The sequence below is a fragment of the Barbus barbus genome (assembly GCF_936440315.1).
Source record: "Barbus barbus genome assembly, chromosome: 49".
NCBI lineage: Eukaryota > Metazoa > Chordata > Actinopteri > Cypriniformes > Cyprinidae > Barbus > Barbus barbus.
This window is the reverse complement of record NC_136727.1, coordinates 20,994,883-21,017,067: the sequence shown is the minus strand read 5'-3', so window position 1 is coordinate 21,017,067 and position 22,185 is coordinate 20,994,883. Positions and strand designations below refer to the sequence as shown.

The 22,185-nt window shown below is 38.1% G+C and overlaps 2 protein-coding genes across 3 annotated transcripts; both read left to right on the top strand.

Moving 5' to 3' along the window:
• Positions 1 to 244: 244 nt before the first annotated feature.
• Positions 245 to 10,418, top strand: LOC306867656 (REST corepressor 3-like). Its single transcript, XM_079413450.1, has 12 exons — positions 245 to 482; positions 582 to 638; positions 1,349 to 1,426; positions 1,531 to 1,583; positions 1,665 to 1,826; positions 3,422 to 3,546; positions 3,639 to 3,717; positions 3,854 to 4,072; positions 4,991 to 5,068; positions 5,172 to 5,229; positions 5,305 to 5,546; positions 7,438 to 10,418. Exons 1-12 carry the CDS (start codon positions 320 to 322, stop codon positions 7,783 to 7,785), a joined length of 1,662 nt encoding a protein of 553 aa, XP_079269576.1. The 5' UTR covers positions 245 to 319; the 3' UTR covers positions 7,786 to 10,418.
• A 175-nt stretch (positions 10,419 to 10,593) lies between these two features.
• LOC306867191 (TNF receptor-associated factor 5-like) lies at positions 10,594 to 22,047 on the top strand. Of its 2 annotated transcripts, none has more exons than XM_079412773.1 (11): positions 10,594 to 10,788; positions 13,178 to 13,401; positions 13,483 to 13,555; positions 13,658 to 13,759; positions 13,855 to 14,019; positions 14,102 to 14,179; positions 14,852 to 14,926; positions 15,087 to 15,179; positions 15,341 to 15,460; positions 16,233 to 16,401; positions 21,076 to 22,047. In XM_079412773.1, exons 2-11 carry the CDS (start codon positions 13,184 to 13,186, stop codon positions 21,639 to 21,641), a joined length of 1,659 nt encoding a protein of 552 aa, XP_079268899.1. In that variant the 5' UTR covers positions 10,594 to 10,788; positions 13,178 to 13,183; the 3' UTR covers positions 21,642 to 22,047. The 2 variants fall into 2 exon arrangements, with proteins under 2 accessions (XP_079268899.1, XP_079268900.1); XM_079412774.1 differs by having other exon boundaries at positions 10,636 to 10,788; positions 13,498 to 13,555.
• Positions 22,048 to 22,185: the final 138 nt, after the last annotated feature.

The window sequence follows — 22,185 nt, the reverse complement described above, 5'->3', positions numbered from 1 at the left end:
AACAAAAATGAAAACATGCTTGAAAAGTAGTGATGTAACAGAGCCGCGTTTCGCCTTTGTTTACATGCGTAACAATTCCTTCCGCGAGGAAAACTAGATCTGGACACTTGCGTTTATCGTTAAACGAAGAACAAAATCACGCAAACCTGCTCATTTACTTTGAACATTTGATGAAAACACACAACAGATGTTAAGGATGGAGAGACAGACAGTGGAGCTAAGGGAACACGAGAGCTATCCAGCGGAGGGATACCGGAGAGCACAGCGGCGCAGCTGCGCAGAGCCACTGGTCAGGGAATAAATGCTGTAGTGTTGACATATGTCATTTTTGCTCAAAATAATCAAGCGTTTCGCCACTATGCCGGGAATGATGGACAAAGGGTCGGAATATCTGGGGAAAGGTCGCTCAAATGGGACGAAAAGCCCGTCTAACGCCTCGAATGGACATTTTTCGGACGAGAGCGGCAGCGACGACGAGCACGGTATAGCCTCGAACACCCCTGCGGAGCTTGTTTATGTATTTTAATGAGAAACAAATTGCTTAATAAATTCGAAAGGTCACGCATTATTCTTGTTTTCAGATGTGGGCATGCGTGTGGGGTCAGATTATCAAGCAAATATTCCTGAGTTTGATCCAGGTAAGTTAGGAAAAGCACTGCATTCTGCCTTTAAGAACCTGACTGACTGTGGTAGCCTCGGTACACCTATCGCGCCTAACAATTTGCGTATAAATCCAATATTTTAGACTCGTATTCAAGGTTTTGGGGTGTCGAATGGACAATGTGATTATTTTAAATAGGATTTTAGTTTTAGTGTAAAATTACGTACTCATGAAAAGCTATTTGCGAAAAGATGTTAGCTTTCTCGGTTAGCCACTCATCAGCTAACTTTGACATAACGTTATATGATTAAATACGAGTCACCGTGTAATCTTGTTTATAAATCAGCTATTAAACAGGGGAAATGTTTAATAACGTGTAAAATTTCCTAAGGTGATAAAACGGCAGTTTTGTGTTAAAATTCAATTAAACGGTGAACTGCCTTTAACTGAAAATTGAGTGTTTATTATTGTCCTTCTGCATTATTGACACAATCTGTATTGTTAAAAGTGCTCTATAAATAAAGGTGATTTGACTTGACTCTTCAGGACTTAAGTGAAAATGCCATTAATTTGTGAATTTCTTAAATAAGACACAAAATTATGAACACCATGTGATTTAACCCTGAAATAACTGCAACTAAATGTTTTTTAAATCAATGTTGGTAATACTAAAATTTTATCAAATTAACAGTGAAATTAGTGTAGTTTTTAAATCTTAAATCATAATTTTGTATTGTAATTTTGTAGGCTCCACAAAATACAGTGATAAAGACCATGGTGGCATGTTGGTTTGGTCTCCACATCACACAATAGTTGACTCTAAATGTAAGTATTTGCACTGTTTCTTTTTTTTTTTTTGGTCACTTAATTTTTCATTCTCACATCATGCATTTTTGTGTACGTGTGTGTATTATTTTTTTTCTTTTCAGTGGATGAGTACATTGCAATTGCAAAAGAAAAGCATGGATATAATGTTGAGCAGGTGAGTTACGAGAACACAGTCCTCAAAGATATCGTTGTTGTCAGTGTTAATTAATGTATGGATGTCCTCTGTGCTCCACAGGCTCTCGGCATGCTCTTCTGGCATAAACACAACATTGAGAAGTCCCTTGCTGATCTGCCAAACTTCACCCCCTTCCCTGATGAGTGGACGGTGGAGGACAAGGTGTTGTTTGAACAAGCGTTCAGTTTTCATGGGAAGAGCTTTCATCGGATCCAGCAGATGGTGAGTCATCACTGCTAGTATTACTGAGGTAACAATGACCTGTCTTCAAACTAAGAGGCTTAAACTCATTATAAATGAGTCCAGGTCACATTTAATCCCAAAAGAGAAATAATATTTTGCATAAAGAAAACAAAAATGTTTAGGGCAATGAATTGTGAAAACATTTGACCAACAATTTCGCATAACCATAATGCAGAATCATTTTTTTTTACTATTATAATGCGTTTATTATAATTTTCATTGTTCTTGTTATTGAAATACAGTAACTGTTCTGTAGAATTACAGTAAATTAGTTAAATGCGTTTGCTTTTAAATTTATGCTAATTTAAATGAAAAGACAGTACAATAAATACTATCATGATGATCCATAAAAACATTAGCATTAGAATAGTTTTTGCATCAAGATCATGTGCTTAATTACTGTTAGTACAATGTGAAATTAATGTACACTTGCATACAATACTGGACGAAAGTTCAGAATAATTCAGTTTGTTTATGAAATAATTTTCTTATGCTCACCTATGCTGAATTTATTTAATTAGAAATACCGTAAACATATTAAATTATGAAATATTACTTCAATTTAAAAGACTTGTCCGTTTCAATATATTTAAAAAATGTAGCTTATTTATGAGATTCTGTGACGTAAAAATCATAATTCTGTAAAATGTTTTTAAAAATGACTTCTCTGTTTAAATACTATATTTGAAAATGTAATTGAGCGTTTTTAACCGGCGGTCGCACTAGACAAAATGTAAAAACACAATCTATCCACTTTTCTACAACGCTGCTGATTCAAGATTTTTTATTTGTCACATACACAATTATACAGAGTATAACCAGCAGTGAAATGTAAGTTAAAAAAGGCAATACGTTCTGTGAGGGACGTATTGATCTATTGGTCACACGGTTTCACATGATATGAATTTGCAGGTCAGAGTTCCCCGAAGTTAAACTTTGTAGCGCAGTGAAATGAGAAACTTCTCCGCTTGTGACTGCACCCTTAATCCAGTCTTCAGTGCCACATGATCCTTCAGAAATCATTCTAATATTTTTCTTTCAAATAAATGCTGTGCTCTTGAGCTTTAATCTTTTGCCGTTTCTGCTTTGTTCATTAAAGATTCCTAAAAAAATGCATCATGGTTTCCACAAAAATATTAAGCTACAAAAACTAAAATATTACATTATACTGTGCAACACATTAATAACTGAGCACCAATAATAATTTATGACTGAGCAGCAAATCGGCGTATTAGAATGATTTCTGAAGTATCATGTGACTCTGAAGACTGGAGTAATGATGCTTTATCAATAATTTAGCAATAAATTCAGTTTTCAAATATTTAAATGCATAACAGTTATTTAAATTGTTATATTTAATAGTATTAACTTGCAGTTACTGCATTTTTGAATAAATGATTGCAGCCCTGAATTCTTTCGAAAAAACATATTGCAAAAAAAGAAGCCTTTTTTTATTAATGTTTTATTTTGGTATAAATGTATTTTTGTGAGTCATCAGATGCGTCACAACCGTCATTAATTACAATTTTCTATTTTATACCTCACTAATTCTTGAATTTGATAATTGATTGTAGTTGCCGGACAAATCCATATCCAGTCTTGTGAAGTACTACTATTCATGGAAAAAAACACGATCCCGGACTAGTCTGATGGACCGACAAGCAAGAAAGCTGGCAAACCGGAATAATCATGATGAAAGGTCGCTTATGCATTTGATCTTTGAGCTCATTTATGAGCTGACTCAAGTTTTTAGTGTTTCTGGTCTTTTGATTTTTGCTTTTGACATAATAGTGAGGAAGAGATGGAAGAAGCCAACCCCGTTGAGGCCAACGACAGTGATTATGACCCCACAAAAGAGGCGAAGAAGGAGGTAATGTGCTTTTGTAATAAATACACATTCAAATTCTTTCAAATATTCAGAAGTATGTTAAAGGTGTCTATTGGTTCCTTTATATTTCATCTGTTTTCAGTGTCTCAATGCAGTGATTTGTTTTTCCCCCTGACAGAGTCATGCAGAACCTCAGACGCTGAGCTCCAAGATTGGACTGGGACGGAGAGACCACCAGACCCTGCAGCACCGTCACCACAGCCAGCGGTCCAAGTGCCGCCCGCCCAAAGGCATGTACCTCACACAGGAGGATGTGGTGGCTGTCTCCTGCAGCTCCAGCGCCGCAAACTCTGTCCTGCGTCAACTCGACATGGAGCTGGTGTCCCTGAAACGACAGGTTAAAAAAAACATCTTGGGGAATAAATCATTTTGGAATTAATGTCAGTATAAGCCTTTGAAGATCATTTTTTAATGTTCTTAATTAGGGATGCTCATTATAACTGGTTAACCAGCAGTAAGAACTGGCCGATTAATACAATGTTAAATGGTTTAAAAAGTCATATTTATAAATGTTTTCAGTAATTGATCAAATATTTAAAAACGTTTGCTGCATGGTTAAAATATGCAACGTGTATAAAATAGCTTTTTTTAAAGAAGCGGTGTCTAAGTGGCATTTTGTTATTACATTCAGAAATGGGCCTAATGCGGACGCAAAATATCAACAAATCCATGTAAAACAAATTATATTTGCTATAATATCATGGCGGTACGGTGATAATGCTTAAAGGCACAGATTATTTAAATTGAGCAATGTGTGTCTTCCATATGTTTGGCTGACTGTATTTTATTATGATAATGAACGGCTAATAATGAACTGCATTGTCAACTTGGCGTGCGGTGCTGGTGCAATCACTTAATTAAAAAAAAAAATGTCCTTCTAACAGTGGAAACAAATACTCCTTTTAGCCATACAGATAATCGAAACTGCAAAAGGTTTGCTTTTATTTGTGTACATTACCAATAAAAACAAATCTTTGTGCTTTTTGTAAATTAAGGAAAACTAGGATGCCGCTTTCTGCCGTCTTGGTTTCCTTTCACGCAACACAAAAATAAACCGAAACTGCATTCTAAAAAATTTATTTTTAACGGGTCACAGACACTTATCCTTTCCAATTTAATTCAATTCTGAATGAAAATAATCTTGTGGGTTAATAATCCGTTAGCAAGCGCCAGTTGTTGTTTAGGAGAAATAACCGAAATGAGCATCCCTATTCTTAATGTTCTTTCTTCCTCACAAATGTACCTGGTTTTCTAGGTTCAAAATGCCAAGCAGTTAAACAGTGGACTTAAACAGAAGCTTGACGATGGAATTGATGAATTCAGACTGCCTGAGGTGACTCCTTTCTGCTTGCACTTGTTCTCATATGCACTTTAATCCGAAGTGTTAGTTTTTGTTTGCATGTCGTCATTTTACTAAATGTTACGTTTTGTTCCAGTGCACCCAAAAAATTAATGCCCGCTGGACAACAGATGAGCAGCTCTTGGCAGTACAAGGTGAGTAAATGGTTAATGGCATCAGTTTTGTACCTGTTATTATACCAAATTTTATTTTTTCCTCATTTTAACTAGGAGTACGAAAATACGGGAAGGACTTCCAGGCTATTGCTGATGTGATTGGGAATAAAACGGTGGGGCAGGTGAAGAATTTCTTTGTGAACTATCGGCGGCGCTTTAACTTGGACGAGGTGCTTCAGGAATGGGAGGCGGAGCAGGGAGTTCACACCCCCAACGGAGACGGTGCCAACTCTGGTGAGGATGGAAAGAACAGCAACATCTCCTCAGGAAAGAGCACAGATGAGGAAGAGGAAGAGGTAAGGGTTAAAACCGTAAAGCCTCTCAGATTTTAAAAAAATTAAACATTATTGAATATGTAGGCAAAATGTAAAAATAGTGTGCATACTATAAATAAAACTGTGCATACGCTCCAAATAGTTTACTTAATGTAAAATCTATTATGGGTTATGAAAGGGTCATATTTTGGTTTTGGGAGTCCCCAACAACAGGTTGACATGCATGCAAGGTCAAAAAACGCTTTCATTTTCTGATAATATGCATTTATTTTTTTTACCTTACTTGCTCAACAACTCTCAAACGACCTGACGCTAATCTGCGGTGATTGGTCTCATTTTCATTTAATCTCACCTGTAATGCCTGATAAAGCAGCGTTTGTGAGCGCAATGCTGTTTTGTGTACAGCGTTACCGGGGAAACCGCTATTTTTACCGCTCCAGATAGAGCCCTGCACGGGCCTCAAATTTAGGCCCTAGCCCGGCCCTGGCCAGAGATGCTCAGGCCCTAGCATCTTATCAGAATTACCGGCCCACGTCCGACCTGAGCCCGTCTTTTTTTTCCCCCTTCTCCTAAAAGAGTTTATACTACTGTTTCAGCTATTAAAATAGTTCAGTTTAGTGTGTAATGGCAAAATTATTATATTTCGTTTTTTTTTTTTATGATGTTAATTTAGAAAAACGTTTGGAGCATTTTTGTTTGTTAAATAGCCTATAAGTTTAAGTAACGACCAAGCGGCCAGCGGCATGAGCTGATCATAGCCTATGTTTGATAAATTTAGCCTTCTCATATCATCACGACTTGCCTAAAATAAAATCTATAGATATACTAAAACAGTTCAAGTATATAACAATGTTTAAACGTTAAACCTGCTATAATAATAATGTGCGCTAGCCTATATCCAAGTTTGTGTGGAGAATGGAAGCTAAGACGCGCTCTGCAGGACATGGAGGCACCTGCTTTGGATTTTTTTCAGTGGAAACACATTAAAATAGCCTACACCGTCATTTATTTTTTTGATAAAGGTAAGAGTAATACATCATTCGGACCTGTAAAGGGTCTACTTGTATTTGTGTGCACTCACAATACCAACAAAAGGTAGTTCTTTTATAAAACAAATAAAACAAACATGATGCTCTTTCTGCCGTCTTGAACAGGAGCTTCAGCTGAGAGAATACATGCCTCACAGACAGATAAATATATCTATAGAAAGCTTTAAATTATCACTTAACGAAATAAAAAAAATTGAAAACAAAAACTCTTATTATAAGAGAGTCAGTCTCTCTCGTGACTCTCAGTCACGGCACGGTCTGCTGTTGTTTCCACCAGCACAGCAATTTTTTTCATCACTAATCAATAGACGTCTACAATATAAAATAAGGAAAACCCAAAACAGGCCCGATGCCCGGCCCGCCTCTGAACTATGACGTGGAAATTGGCCCGAAGCCTGGCCCTAGAGCCGTAAAAAAGTCTGGGCCCATCGGGCCCGGGCCGAAATGCAGGGCTCTAGCTCCAAAAGCAGCACCTAGTGGCAAAGAATTAATTTGCATTTTCATTCAGACCAATGCCAAAAGACCAACAAGTTGGCGGCAATATGCTAATATTTCATGTTGACATCAACCTGAAACGGCTTGGGATTGGTTTTAAAAACACAGTACAGTATCCTAAGTGTGCCAGTTTTTGCAATTATACTTAAAAGATCTTCTACGTCCTTAAGGTCTTTTGGTTCCTGGTAAAATTTGGTAAGTTTTAATTTCCCCAAAAAACTTGGGAAATTAAACTCCGAGATTTGCATCTCTTCCATTCCACCAGTTCTTTGGCTAAACTCTTTAAACACTTGGCTCTCATAAAGTAATAACTTAACACTGGTGTCGTCTTTTTTTTTTTTTTATCTTCACCTTTCTTTCTCAATCAGGGTCAGGTGACCCCAGCCTCCGGTCCGTCTCCTGTAGCCACATCAGCATCTCTAACAGCAGCCAGCAGCTCCACCTCTCTCAACCAGCCTCCACCGCTTCTGCGCCCATCTCTTCCTGCCACCCCAGCACTACACCGTCAGCCGCCGCCTCTGCAGCAGCAAGCCCGCTTCCTTCAGCCCCGTCCTGCCCTGAACCAGCCTCCACCGCTCATTCGACCCTCCAACCCCCTCCCGCCACGCCTCAATCCCCGACCCACAGCCCCTGTTCCCATCATGGCTTCAGCCGCGCCGGGCCAGCAGCCGCCCACTCTGGGCATCCAGTCCGAGACGCCCTCCTCTCTACACTGATGCGTTTTATATTTGTGACATTGCAGATGAAGGTAATAATTAGTTAGCAGTTCTCATTGTGAATACTAGGAAAACTGTATATATTAGTTGCGTAACTTTCTATTTATTTAAACTGATTTTTGTTATTTTAGATTTTGTAATCATGTTGTAACATTGTACTTTAAAGCGATAGTTCACCCAAAAATTAAAATATCCCATGATTTACTCACACTCAATCCATCCTAGGTATATGTGACTGTCTTCTTTGAATACAATGAGAGTTATATTTAAATAATGTCCTGGCTCTTCCAAGTTTATAATGGCAGTGAATGGCTGTTGAGATTTTTTAGCCAAATAAAGTAGGTTTATCCATCATAAAAAGTGCTCCACACGGCTCCAGGGGCTTAATAAAGGCCTTCTGAAGCTAAGAGATGTTTGTATAAGAAAAATATACATATTTAAACTTTATAAACCGTAATCTCTAGCATCTTACACGCGTTCACGAGAGAGAGCCGTTCTAGTGGATGACGTAGGCGTAGCGTTAGCTCCGGTGAGAATATGCTAGTCTCGCGAGAACCAAGTTTTTATTTGTAAATTTTTTTTTTTACAGCGAAGGAAAACTCTGACATTTTTCTTTACAAATCCTCAGTTTGTGCTTTTAATTCGTGACTGGTGTTTTGTCGCTTTCGCGTTCGTCACTTCTCTCGTAAATGTGCGTATGACAGTTAGAGGTTACAGTTTATATAGTTTTAAATATTTTTTTTATTCTTGCACAAATGCATCTATTCGCTTCAGAAGACCTTTATTAACCCGACGGAGTCGTGTGCAGCACTTTTAATGATGGATGGATGCACTTTTTGCTTCAATCTCAACAGCCATTCACTGCCATTATAAAACTTGGAAGAGGCAGGACGTTTTTTAATGTAAGTGCTATTGTATTTGTCTGAGAGAAGAAGGTCATATACACCTAGGATGCCTTGAGGGTGAGTAAAACACCAGGTAATTTTCATTTTTGGGTGAACTATCGCTTCAAGTCTTTAAAATATTGTGTTCTATCTCAGCACTTTTTCTTGTTGTTCCTTTAGTATCTATGATGTAACGGCAAACCTCTTTTAAAAGGGTTTTGTTTGTTGTCTTGTTGTTCATCTGTGTCTGTGGCTGATTACTGTGTAATTTTATGGGTTTCATATTTTAATATTTGGTGCTACAGACTGACAGAAAATCACCTGTCCAAATTCTCTTGCCATCAAAGTGCTCTTAACAAGAAAATATTTAATCTCATACTTAATTGCTAATGAAAATCATAGAAAATTCCTGCAGTTTTTTTTGGTCATGGATACCAAAAACAACTTTTTTGAGTATAAAACACTTATTTTCAGCCTCATCTGTTAATGCATTTAATCGGGTTTGTTTATAAAGCTGTTTGACTTGCAGAAAAGTGTAAATGGTCCACGTTTTCCAACCAGACATTAAGCTGTTGACCCGAGTTATTTATTAGTGGTGTGCTGTTTAATCAGAATATGCATGTAGCGTTACCCTGTAAAAAGTGCAGGATTCTGACCTGAGGATTGGAGTTGATCAGATCGTGCTCACAGACACAGCGTTTTCCAGTTAACTTCTATATTCTGGTTAAACCTTTATTATGAAAGATGTTTACATGATCTACGGCTCTGAATATTACATGTAATGAGCATCATCAGAATAAACTAATGTACATTTGTTCTCTTTGGAAGTAATGGTGATGCTCTTGCTATTTTGTTTTAGTAATTTAAGCAACTGATTTTTCATTGTTATTAATATTACACAAGAACGTAAATTTATATCGAATTGTTTTTTAAGTTACATTTCTTCTTTGTAAAACGTTAATTTAATTAAATTTAAAGTAGTTTTGCTTCAAGATTGATTTTTTCCATGAATAGATTGACTTCTCACAGCTGTATAATCCAGAATTACCTTTGTTTGGATGTGCAGTTTTTAGGGACTTTTACAAGACATGCACGTCTCATTTGTATCTTACAAAACTGAAATGTTCATCTGGTTATGGTAGACGGCTAGACATTTACTTAATCAGAATATGACCGATCTTTGATTAATGCTGGAATATTCTTGTGCATGCAGACAGTCACTGTGTAAACCCGTTTCACTTGTGTACAAATTTAATCATTTATCTAGTTTTCTTGGTAGAAGCGTTTTGAAGTCTTAGCTAGATTTTTATATGTGTGCTCTTGCACTTACAAAATAATTTTAATGTTTATTTCAGCAGAAAAAAAAGTACTGTTTCTACTGTATGCAGATTGGCTGCATATTGAAAAGTGCTTAATATCTCAAACTTTTCTTTCTTTTTTTTTTTGACGATATTAAACGCGAAGTTGTTGTTTTTTTTAAATGCAACCTGATTGCATTTTTTTTTTAAAGAACGGGTTGTAGGCAGCTGAGAGTGTGGTGGCATTATATGTAAAATAATGAAAAGTCTGTTCTCTAAATGTGTGCCTAAAGCATGTTCATATGTGAAGTGTCACGTGCTTGTCATATGGAAACATTAAAACACTTTGAACACAGACTCTAATTTCATCTAGCATTTCTACACACTGGAGTGTTTGTTAAACGTTTTCTTTCCTGTTTTAATTGAAAGATGCATTAAAGTGTTTCAACTATTTCTGGAATATTTAATTTGGTTTCTCTTACTCGTTTATAGAAACTTCCTGCAGTGCACTTTCCGTTCAAAACCTACTATAGCCAAGGCTTCCTTCATGAATATTCATTAGCGCGTTGCGACCATTCAGAGACGCTACCTAATTAATATTCATGAGCCGAGGCTTTCGCCATAGTAGGATTGGTCGTTCCGTTTTCCGTTCGCTTTAATCGTGTGGCAGCGCGCCCAAAATAAGAGGGACGTACTGCGTGCATCGGCACTGCCCGCTGAGACGCGTAGCTGTCAAATATTATATATATCAGGATTAACTTGTGTTCACTGAAACTCAACCACATTAGTCAAAATGAGCTATTAACGCCATCAACCTTCAGGTATGTAAACCCATGCATTTAAAAAAATGTTGTGAATTATATAGCTGATAGTGTAAAGCGAAAGTAAATGTTTTAAATGTGGACGAGATGGTTAGTTAAGATGCTGACTGTGTTTTCACGAGGCTTGGCTCGGGTGCTGATTGAAAGCGGTGTGATCGTAAAGTGCTTTAGTTGAGTTTAGATTCACAGTGTCATGTTGTTGCACTGGGGATTCCCCATGTGTTTGCTCTCTCTCTCACACACACACACACACACACACTCTCTCTCTCTCTCTCTCTCTCTCTCTCTCTCTCTCTCTCTCTCTCTCTCTCTCTCACACACACGCACTCTCTCTCTCTCTCTCTCTCTCTCACACACACGCACTCTCTCTCTCTCTCTCTCTCTCTCACACACACGCACTCTCTCTCTCTCTCTCTCTCTCTCACACACACGCACTCTCTCTCTCTCTCTCTCTCTCACACACACGCACTCTCTCTCTCTCTCTCTCTCTCACACACACGCACACACACTCTATCTCTCTCTCTCTCTCACTCACACACACTCTATCTCTCTCTCTCTCACACACACACACACACGCACTCTCTCTCTCACACACACACACACACTCTATCTCTCTCTCTCTCACACACACACACACTCTATCTCTCTCTCTCTCACTCACACACACACACACGCGAGAGAACAGCAAGCAGTGTGCTTTAAAAACTACATCATTTACAAAAGTAGCGTCCACTGTTACTATAATTTGGTCATTATAACAGGTAGAGTTTTTTAACTATGCAATGATAAATTAATATTCTATTTTGTTGTGTGTGTATGAGTAGGGATGTTAAATGTCAACCTTACTAACAATTAATCATTGAAAATATTACAGAATGGATATTTATTCACATTTCTACGCCTTGCAGCGCTTTGTTTTACAAAACTGAAAGTTGAATTAAACTATATCTGTCAACCTTGTAACCCCTCATAACTGTGTTTGAAGTTAACATACAGGTTATTAACATGAATTCATTTTAGATCGCATAAGTGCATTTATTAACTGAACATAGGATTTATTTGATCTAAAAGTAAAAGTCTTGCTATATAAAAGGTTTACCAGAAATATGCCCGTGTCAAGCTCAAATGCTTCAACCTTTTAATTATTTTTATAATTGTATTGCTTGCATAATGGTTACTTGCTTAATTGCTTACAAGAAAGTGAACAGGATGGAAATAAAAAGGAAAAAAGTAGTTTTTTTATCAAACGGTGGAATGTTTGATGGTGACACAACCACACACACACAAAAATTCAGATTAAAACAATCATCCAAAAAGACTGGTATGAGCTAAAGAGGAAAAGGACCTGGCTTTAGTTGATGTGATGTTATAAAGACTAACAGGATTGCACTTGATCATGAGGACAAGGAAGAAGACTCTAAATTGATTACCAATTAAAACTATTTTCCCCAGAAATTATGTTTGGTTTGAAACATTTTGAACAAGGAAACAATGAAGAAACAATTGGAATGACATTTTTAAAATAACTTTTTTCATTTTAGGAGTTTTATAAAACCGGGTACAAGCTGGCATCCAAACTATTCAAAATTCACTCCATCTTAATTTAAACTTTTAAATTGACAGTTATTATAATATAATATTAATTTGATATTATATTTAATATCATTATAAGTATTATAAGCATGAAAACGTGTGTGCTTGTGTATTTAGGTGATTTTCTGATACCTGGATATTTGTATTGTAACTTGTTATAGCCAGAAATATTTGAAATTGTGAATGCAAGTAAATGTGCTTTAAAATATGTGACCCAGGACCACAAAACTAGACATAAGGGTCAATTTTATATCTATACATCATCTGAAAGCCATCATATGAAAGGACATATATTTGTCTGAGATACAACTATTTGAAAATCTGGAATCTGAGGGAGCAAAAAATATTGAGAAAATCTCCTTTAAAGTTGTTCAAATGAAGTTCTTAGCAATGCATATTACTAATCAAAAATTAAGTTTTGATATATTTACAGTAGAAAATTTACTAAATATCTTCATGGAACATGATCTTTACTTAATATCCTAATGATTTTTGGCATAAAAGAGAAATGTATAATTTTGAGCCATACAATATATTGTTGGCTATTGCTACAGATATACCTGTGCTACTGATGACTGATTTTGTGCTGCAGGGACACACATGATGAACTTGGAGCACAACAAGAAATGCTTCTTTGTAATATTAGTTCCAGGTGTTATTAGAGGATTTTGATAAATAGATCAACTTCAATGATGCTAAAAACAAAAGAGGAACATGAAATAGAATTGCAGTTTTCAAATGATTTACATATCTGTCGCTGTGTCAGCCTACATCTAATTTCCATTCATTTCACCAGGTTGTCATGGCCACAGAGGAGAACGAGCGTCCCGGCTTGTCCAGTCAGAACTCTGAGCTCATGAAGTCATGGGAGCTGGAGTCCATTCTGACCAATCGCACGCTGCGCTTCGTGTTGCGTTTAGAGCAGCAGTTCATTTGCCCGTCCTGCGGCGGGATCGTCCTGAACCCTCACCAGACGGGCTGCGGGCACATCTTCTGCGCTCAGTGTGTGAGGGCTTACATGTAAGAAACATTCATCAGTTAACTCAATTAAACAATTTGATGCATATCAGCAAAGATGAATATAATTTATACATCTGAAAGTGCTTCTCTTTTCAGTGAAAATGGGGGAAGTTCCAAATGTCCCTTAGACAGCATTCCTATAAAACCAGAAGAGGTGGGAATATTAACATTTTAAATGCATATTCATGTGCACGTATCAAAAATCTGGCTTTATTTTCTGTTACATTTCAGTGAATGGCAATTCCAATGCTTGCAGGTTTTTCAAGACAACTGCTGTAAACGGGAACTGCTGAACTTAGAGATGTACTGCACCAACGCCCCAGATTGCACACAGAGGGTTACCTTATGTAACCTTCAGGTAAAAGGCAAAACGTGACCTAATATGCTATTAATTGCGTGTCTGTATCCATCATCCAGAGCTGAGAATAACAATACAATACCTCTCTTTCTCAGGATCATCTAAAAGCATGCCAGTATGAGCGAATTAGATGTTCAAATGTAGGGTGCAACGACACTGTGTTACGCAAAAACCTAACGGACCATCAGAGGAACATCTGCTCCGTCCGACTGGAGTCCTGCCATCACTGCAGACAATCGTTCCTCGTGTCTCAGCTGCCGGTCAGAGCGCTTCCCTCTCTCAATACTGCATACAGTCATCTGAGGTGTGCTTGTTTCTAATCTTGCCTCTGAACTATGACAGGTCCATCAGAAGACGTCATGCCTTGAAATCGAAATCCCGTGCCCCAACAAGTGTCTTCAGATGATCAAAAGACACCAGGTGTGGCACACTCAGATACTTTACTCTGCTTTTAGAAAGCTGTATTCTAATGAATATGCATCTAGAGCACATTGTGCTGCCTTGCAGCAAATTGCTCTCTTTAGATTAATATGGAGCACCTAAGGAGACACAAAGATGGAAGAATCATGAGACAGGAAATTATACTTTAATGCTTTCACATTTACTCCCCAATCAGTGTTGTGTTCCCATAAGAAACGTTGCATTCTCTCGCAAAACCTTTATGTTCCCTCACAGAAGTATTGTGTTTGGTTTCCTATAACAGCATCAGATGTTAAAGCATCGTGGTTGATTAATTAATAATTTGACAGCACAAATTTTAACCCATTTAAAAGCTATGGGAGGCCTTACGTGGTGATTGAAAAAATAGTTTTTAAGTGTGCTTGCAAAACTATTGCATTCCTCTAAGAAACTTTGCATTTGCTTGCAGAAGCACTAAAATACAATTTTTCCTCCCACCTCATATTCATATTATGTCCATTACTGTCAAAGTTTGGAAACAACGCAAAAGATTTGTGAGCTAATGAAAAGTAAAGCAAACTTTTGCGAGCATTAAAATAAAATTTTCCCTCCCATCTCATATTTTTCCATCAATATGCCCACTTAGGGGCTCCATGAAAGGTATTTTAATTTGCTTGTGGATCCTCGTTGCAGCTGCAAGCTCATGCTGATGAGTGTCTCGAAGTGGAGACTGACTGCATTTATAAAAACTACGGCTGCACACTCAGAGTAAGGAAACACTCATATTTAACACTGGAGCAAGTTATTTAGGAGAACAGATTATTTATGTTCTCCTATTCAATAACTTGCAGTTCAATAAATGTGTCCGTTTCTCTGAAGCTGTAATATGTTTTCAGAGCTTAGCCTTTGAACTGTTTCTTTTTTTCAGGGTAAAAGAGGGAAAGTGAAAGTTCATGAAAACTCAGAGTTCAGTTCCCATGTTCGGCTTGTTCTGGAAAGCAACACCAAACTTGAGAAACAGGTATGAAACAAGCTGTATAATTGTAATGTAAAATACAAAAAGAAATCATGGAGAAATGAGGTTTTTTAAAACAATGTTATAAGTACAACCCATTAAGTGCTATGCTTACTATTGCTTAAATAAAAATGTTGTATGTAACACACAAATGGTGGTGGTTGTAGGTGGAACAGCTGCAGCAGGATATGTTAGTCCAGCAGGGTGTGCTGAAGGACAAAAGCCTTGTGGTCAGTAATCTGGACCGGGACATCACCCTGTGCGACAGCACTCTTACTACCTTACAGGTAAAGAAACCCTGTGTCAAATACAAAAAAAGCTCATAAACCCTATAACAATACCAAGTTTAAGCAACAGTCGACTTGTTTCTGAATCCATAGCAGCAAGAATTTTCACTTTAATGTAAATTATTTTTGTTATTCAGAGAATCCTCACCATTTATTGTACAATAATGTATTATTGCCATTATTTATGTGGCCATATGTCATTATAGCGTCATAGCCTATAAAAATTGGAATACTACGTTAAACATTTGCGAATAAAGCGCTATTTTCATCTCATGTGTTCAAGAGATCAAAAACGTCACTTCCTGGGTGAAGTAAGCTGGAACCGGGGAAGTCAACGTAGCTCTTTTTCCTACATAATAAATTACTTGTGAAACACAATAACAAAGACTGTTGCATTTGGATGCCTGATATTTGTGAACGCGATCGTGTGAGACAGTTCTTCAAAGGATCATTTTGATGACAGACATTGGCTCAAGCAATGATTAAAACAACATTTAAGATGGTGTGCACAGAGATTGGTCACCAGTTATCCAATCAAATCATCTGTTTAGCCAGTGCCACGTTTTCATGTTTTTTTTGTGCATTGAGGATTCATTCTCTGTTTCCATCGTAGATTGTGATGTCTTCTTATTGGATGAAAAAATGCCTCTATTAAGTGCATATGGTTTTATTTTATTACTATTTGCCAAATATATGGATATGCACAGTTATTGTTATATAACAGTTTGTATGAACGTCAGAGTTGGCTGTATGATCTGTGTTTGTGTGGCAGAGGTCTGTGGAGGATCAGCGAGTGGGGATCTGCAGTGTTCAGCGTGAACTGAGGGATCTGCGGGGCGTTCTAGGGTCTGAACTGAGTGAAGAGCTCCCGAGTCTTCGGGCATCACTGCACTCCCTCAGACAGCAGGTGGTGGTCACAGAAAGCCTCAGGGAACACCTGGGTAAGTCAAGTTTGATGGGCCACTTGAATGTTGACACAGTTTACTTGTAGAGAGACCTGATGGACAAGATGGGTGAACATCAAAATGCACAATGCACACATTCAATAATTTGGGCTCAGTTGCGCTGTTGGGTTCCAAGATGCATGCCCTTGATAGTGGTGCATGAAGGTCCCTGGTTCCTCAGAGTACACAATCCAAAGACGTTATGCAGGACAGCTGAATTGTAAATAGCCCATCGGTGTGAGTCACCCATGTGATGCTTGGACAGGCTCCAACAACCCCATGACCCTACATGACCTGGAGTTTGGAAATGAATGGATGGATAATTACTTGTTGCAAGGAATTTTTTTACTGGACATTAATGTAAACCACGAGTAGCCCACCCTGCTCTTAGAGAACTGTCTTCCTGCAGATTTTAATTCCAACACCCCTGGCTGTTGTATTTGATCCTGAACATCTTTTTGTTTGATCAGGGTTGGAGCTAAACTCTTCTAGAGCCAGGTTTCTCTTTGGGTCAACTACCCCAGGGGTTCCCAAACTCGTTCCTGGAGCCTCCCCAATGTCTCCTTTATCAGTCACACCTGATTCAACTCATCAGCTCATTAGTAGCAACTCCAAGACCTGAAATGGGTGTTTCGGACAAAGGAGACATGCAAAATGTGCAGTGTTGGGGAGGCTCCAGGAACGAGTTTGGGTACCCCTGAACTACCCTGTTGAAAAAAACAGCATGTGCTGGTTAGGTGTGTTTTGAAGAATGGCAGCTGGTTTAAGCTGGTTTAGCAAGCAAAATCTTGCAAATATTTATTTATATAGCAATTTTCCAAATAAGTTAATGCAGTAACTTGAAGGAACCAAATACTTAAACAATAGAGTACACCGAATACAAAATAGAAATAAACCCTTTAAATTACAAGAACAAAATTTTAAATGTTATCATTGAAATATGAAACATTAAAATGAATGAAAAACAAAATATAATATATACAAAGATTATATAGGTCATCACAGGAAGGCCAGACTAAAACAAATAAGTTTTTAATTTAGATTGAATGTTATTAATACGTTCAGTGCATCTTATGTCCTCTGGAGGGTTGCTCTAAAAGCAGCAATTTTAGTTCTGCTATGGGGTACAGTTAGAAGAAAATAATCTGAAGATCTGAGAGTCCTTCTGGGCTCATATACTGTAAGCATTTTTGAAAGATAGTCTGGAGCAAATCCGTGCAATGCCTTATAAACTAATAAAAAAACTAACCAGTATGAAAACTAACAGGTAACCAGTGTAATGACTTCAATACAGGTGTAATGTGATCTCTCTTTTCGGCTTTTGTCAATAATCTAACAGCATAATTTTGTATTAGTTGTAGTTGGTTATAGTTATAAATTCTAGTTATAAATTCATGCATTATTTTTTTCTATATTGCATAATATATACATGAGCTTTAAAGTTCAATTCCAAATCTAAAACAACAACTCTAATTTTTTTGCCGCGTGGATTTAATCCCAGTATATTTACTTTAGGGATCAATTTCTCTCTCTGCGCCTTTGATCCAATAGTCTAAACTTCAGGTTTATCTTGGTTGAGTTGTAAGAAATTTTGTGACATCCAGTCCTTTATGTCTTGGATGCAATTTGCAAGAGAAACAAGTTGAACATGATCATTAGGAGACACGGCTACATACAACTGTGTGTCATCAGCATAGCTATGAAAAAAGGTCCACTGTACCATGCCTCCTGATAATGTGATTGAAAGGTAACATATAAAGATTAAAAAGTAGTGGTCCTAAAATTGATCCCTGAGGAACCCCAAATGATAACTTGTAATGTTCAGACAAGGTATTATTAATAGATACTACAAATGTTCTTCTGCTAATGTATGATAAAAACAATTCAAAACAGTTCCAGATAGACCAACATAATCACTTCATCTATTTATGAGAATCTGCTGATCTATTGTATCAAACGCAGCACTTAAAGGGCACCTATTATGCCCATTTTTACAAGATGTAATATTGGCCTTGGGTGTCCTCAGAATGTGTTTGTGAAGTTTCAGCTCAAAATACCCCACAGATCATTTATTATAACATTAAAACAAAAAAAGAGCTATTTTGGTGTGTATCACTTTAAATGCAAATGAGCTGCATATCCCCATCTCCAGAAGAGGGCGTAGTGTATACGTCTCTCTGCTATGCATACCTACAACAATAAACAGCCGGTAAAACAACATGACTGAGAGCGAGAGAAGCAGTGTTCAGCCGTACATATGGAAAGCCAAATGCGCTGAAAGTGGGACGAAACAGCACGATGTTACAGAGCCTGCACTAACCTGTCATCGGTGCAGCTCAAAGGGCTGAGCGACCGTGCTACCAAACGACAGCGCGACGCAAACTAATCTCACAAGCACACCGCTGATCAATTAAAATAGTTTGATAACGTATGCACACAAATGAGCTTTTAAAAAGGTATCACCTTTGGTTTCAAAGGTGATACCTCCAAATGTTCCTTGTTTTCATTAATCAGCTGGGCAAGAGGTAACATGTTCTTGCAACCAGTTTGGTTTCCTTTTATGTTTGCATGTCTTACTATCATCTATGATTATTCTACTCTGTTTATTTGCATATTCACTAAGCATACATGTAAGAGGTTGACAATTAACTGAACATATGTTTAATTTAGTGACACTTAGGTTGCATTTTAAAATCTTTATTTGAATGTGGCAATTAACAGTTTTATTTGTTGACCTTTATTTGAATATGGCAACATATTTCTATGAATAAATCTCTGACAGAGACCCCTCCCCTATCAGCCAATCACTGTGTGCATAGTTAATAAGCATGCTGACATCATCCACAGCAACAAGGTCAACCCCGCCCCCTTACTCTTAGCTTAAGACTTCTCTCTGTTCCTTAGTAAAAGTTTGTCTCAGCAGCTTTGTTAGGTTTTAAGAGAAAACTCTTAGCTAAAAACGTTTACTGCTATTTAGGAGAACTCCCAGTGTTAAGATAAAATGTTTTGTGAATACAGGCCCAGATGTTGAGAGAAAATGAAGACTCTTATCTTCAGTCTTACATCCAAACACAGAACACGGGGATTGCTTACGAGACATTGTTAACGATACAGCTGCTCAAGAGCAGAGAAAATGAAGGACAGCATACAACTATCTGAGAGCAGAAACTATGGCAATGCAGGGCTGTCAGTCAAAGGCATGGGCGGGGCCTAAGCAATATGATGCAAAACAGCAGGACTAGTGAGACTGATTTGGTTTAATAGGGATTACAAAATAAGGAGAGGGTGGAGTTTTATCATTGTATGCTGCGTAAGGTTGTGGTCACACATTGCCAACACACATTTCTGTCCAAACACCATGGAAAAGTTGATTTTGTATAATAGGTGCCTTTTACGTCAAGCAGCAGGAGCTAACCAGTTTAGGACTAGCACATGACCAGCTTAAACCAGCTCAAACTAGTTACTATGCTTCAAAACATACCTAATCAGCATCTGCTGGTTTGTTCAACATTAGAGTAGAGTCTTCTGGTAGAGCAACAGTTTGAAGAGACCTGTCTTGCTAAACAAATTAGGGAGACTTTCAACATTTGAATAACACTTGGTTTTACTGGCCAAAACATTTGAAGGATAATGTTGCCCATCGAGTATTGATGTTTGTTGTCATTGCAATAATGTAAGAACTGGGCCGGGTGTCTAATCTTGCTCCTGGAGGGCCACCTTCCTGCAATGTTTAGCTTTTTATTATTTTAAAATCACAAAGATAAGAAATGCACACTTTCATTAGATAAAATATCCCACCTTTAATAGCTGAGCATATTAACAGAACAGACCTTGTCAGAGGGCAAATAAATAGATAAAATAATCATTCATTAATCGTAATCGAGGTAAAATGTTCAATTAATCAAGATTTTGATTTTCGGTCATATCGTCCAACCCTATGTTGACATCGTTTAATCCAGGGGTGTCCAAAAATACTTATCCTGAAGGGTCAACAGCCTGCAGAGTTTAACTCCAACCCCAATTAAACACACCTGAGCCAGCTAATCAAGGTGTTACTAGGCATACTAGAAACTTCCAAGATGAGAGGGTCTGTATTACTTACTATTGGAGAAAGCATAATGGCTTACTTGGATCACGTGTGCCGTAATAACCAATCACATTACAGCCGCGGCGTCATTGAATTTCAATCAGAGTTGTACGACACTCAATCGGCGTTTACGAATATCATAGGAATGAATGGGAAATGCCGTAAGCTGTATCCCATCTGTCGCAAAAAGTCAGTGACTTCTCTTATAAAATGGCATTTTTTCGGTGTAAACTCTAAAAATAGTTCAATCCAAAAGTATTGTTTAGTGTAAAACATGTTGAAGATTAGCTGATAGGCTGTTGATTCATTAATTGATGAGCCGTTTCCTCTAAAAGGCTGTTTATTCAGTGTAGTGAAGCCTATGAAAAGACGGCCTATGGTCTCCTTTCCGGTAGCATTAGCCGTTACGCTTTTTTGGACCGAGTTTTGACAACCCTGGCTTATTGTGTCGTGGCCTATACAGGTTTGGAACCACAAGATGAGTGAATTATAGAGTTTGTTTCTGGTCTCACACAGAACAATTCCTTCCAGATATTCTTTGTGGAAACGGTAACAGTAGAACTGTGTGTGTTTGTGTTCCTCAGGTGCGTTAGAGCAGACGTGTCAGCGTCATACCCGCTTGTTAGACATCCACGTGGAGCAGCTGCAGTGTAACGAGCAGCGTTTCCGCCAGCTGGAATCCACTTCCTATGACGGGAAGCTCATCTGGAAAGTGCGCGACTACCGGCACCGGAAAGAGGCTGGCACCTCGCTCAACTCGACCCCCTTCTACACCAGCCGTAGTGGCTACAAGCTCAGTGTGCGCGCTTACCTCGGCGGAGACAGCTCAGGGAGAGGCACTCACCTGTCGCTCTACATCACGATAATGCGTGGAGACTTCGACTCGCTCTTACCGTGGCCGTTCAGACAGAACATAACATTAGCACTGCTGGATCAAAGCGGCTCGAGGAACCACCAGAGCAGTACTTTCACCCCCGATATCAACAGCGATAGCTTTCATCGGCCAACAACTGATGCTAATGTGGCCACAGGTTTCCCGAAATTCATATCCCACGGCGATCTGGAGGCCCCTCGAAATGCCGTTTATGTGAGAGACGACACACTGTTCATCAAAGTAAAGGTGGACACAACTGGATTAGAGGACTTGTAGCCTATGAGAAAAATGAATTGTCCCTAAACAGATTCACTGGAGTGTCATTTGAAGAGATTGTTTTGTCGTAGCACTGGTTATTATGTGTACATGCACAGATTTTCATCGATCTGAATCCGTTCAAACCAGCTGAAGGTGTTGAATGTATTGCTCTTATGTGCCATATTTATGAAATTTCAGTTTGGATGTGAATTAACAAAATTCACATTATCGATCCTAAAACATAACCGTTTATGATACTGATTATTTCTAGCCAAGATCCATGTCTGTTTAATGGTCTTTGTCTTTCTGAGTGAGTGGTGCAGCTCATAGCACACTTGCCTGCAACATGTTGGCTCATTTAATGCTTAAATCTATCCCCATATCTCTCTGCACTGCTTTCCAGTCAATAAAGAAAATCATTTCAAATAGTGTGTCTTGACGCCTGATCGATGCGATCCTCAATGTTTTTGGAGGAAAAAGGACTGTGGTTAGTTTGTTTTTCTGAAGCTCAGTGGTCACAGCTGTAAGAGCCCACCCCAACAACTGGCTCTGATATGTTTAA

Excerpts from the sequence above, each read along its gene's own strand:
- LOC306867656 (XM_079413450.1), top strand. The coding sequence starts at position 320 with ATGTCATTTTTGCTCAAAATAATCAAGCGTTTCGCCACTATGCCGGGA. Across the intron at positions 483-581 it reads CGGCAGCGACGACGAGCACG|ATGTGGGCATGCGTGTGGGG; the intron begins GTATAGCCTCGA and ends TCTTGTTTTCAG. Across the intron at positions 5,230-5,304 it reads GCAGCTCTTGGCAGTACAAG|GAGTACGAAAATACGGGAAG; the intron begins GTGAGTAAATGG and ends CATTTTAACTAG.
- LOC306867191 (XM_079412773.1), top strand. The coding sequence starts at position 13,184 with ATGGCCACAGAGGAGAACGAGCGTCCCGGCTTGTCCAGTCAGAACTCT. Across the intron at positions 13,402-13,482 it reads CAGTGTGTGAGGGCTTACAT|TGCTTCTCTTTTCAGTGAAA; the intron begins GTAAGAAACATT and ends TACATCTGAAAG. Across the intron at positions 16,402-21,075 it reads AAGCCTCAGGGAACACCTGG|GTGCGTTAGAGCAGACGTGT; the intron begins GTAAGTCAAGTT and ends TGTGTTCCTCAG.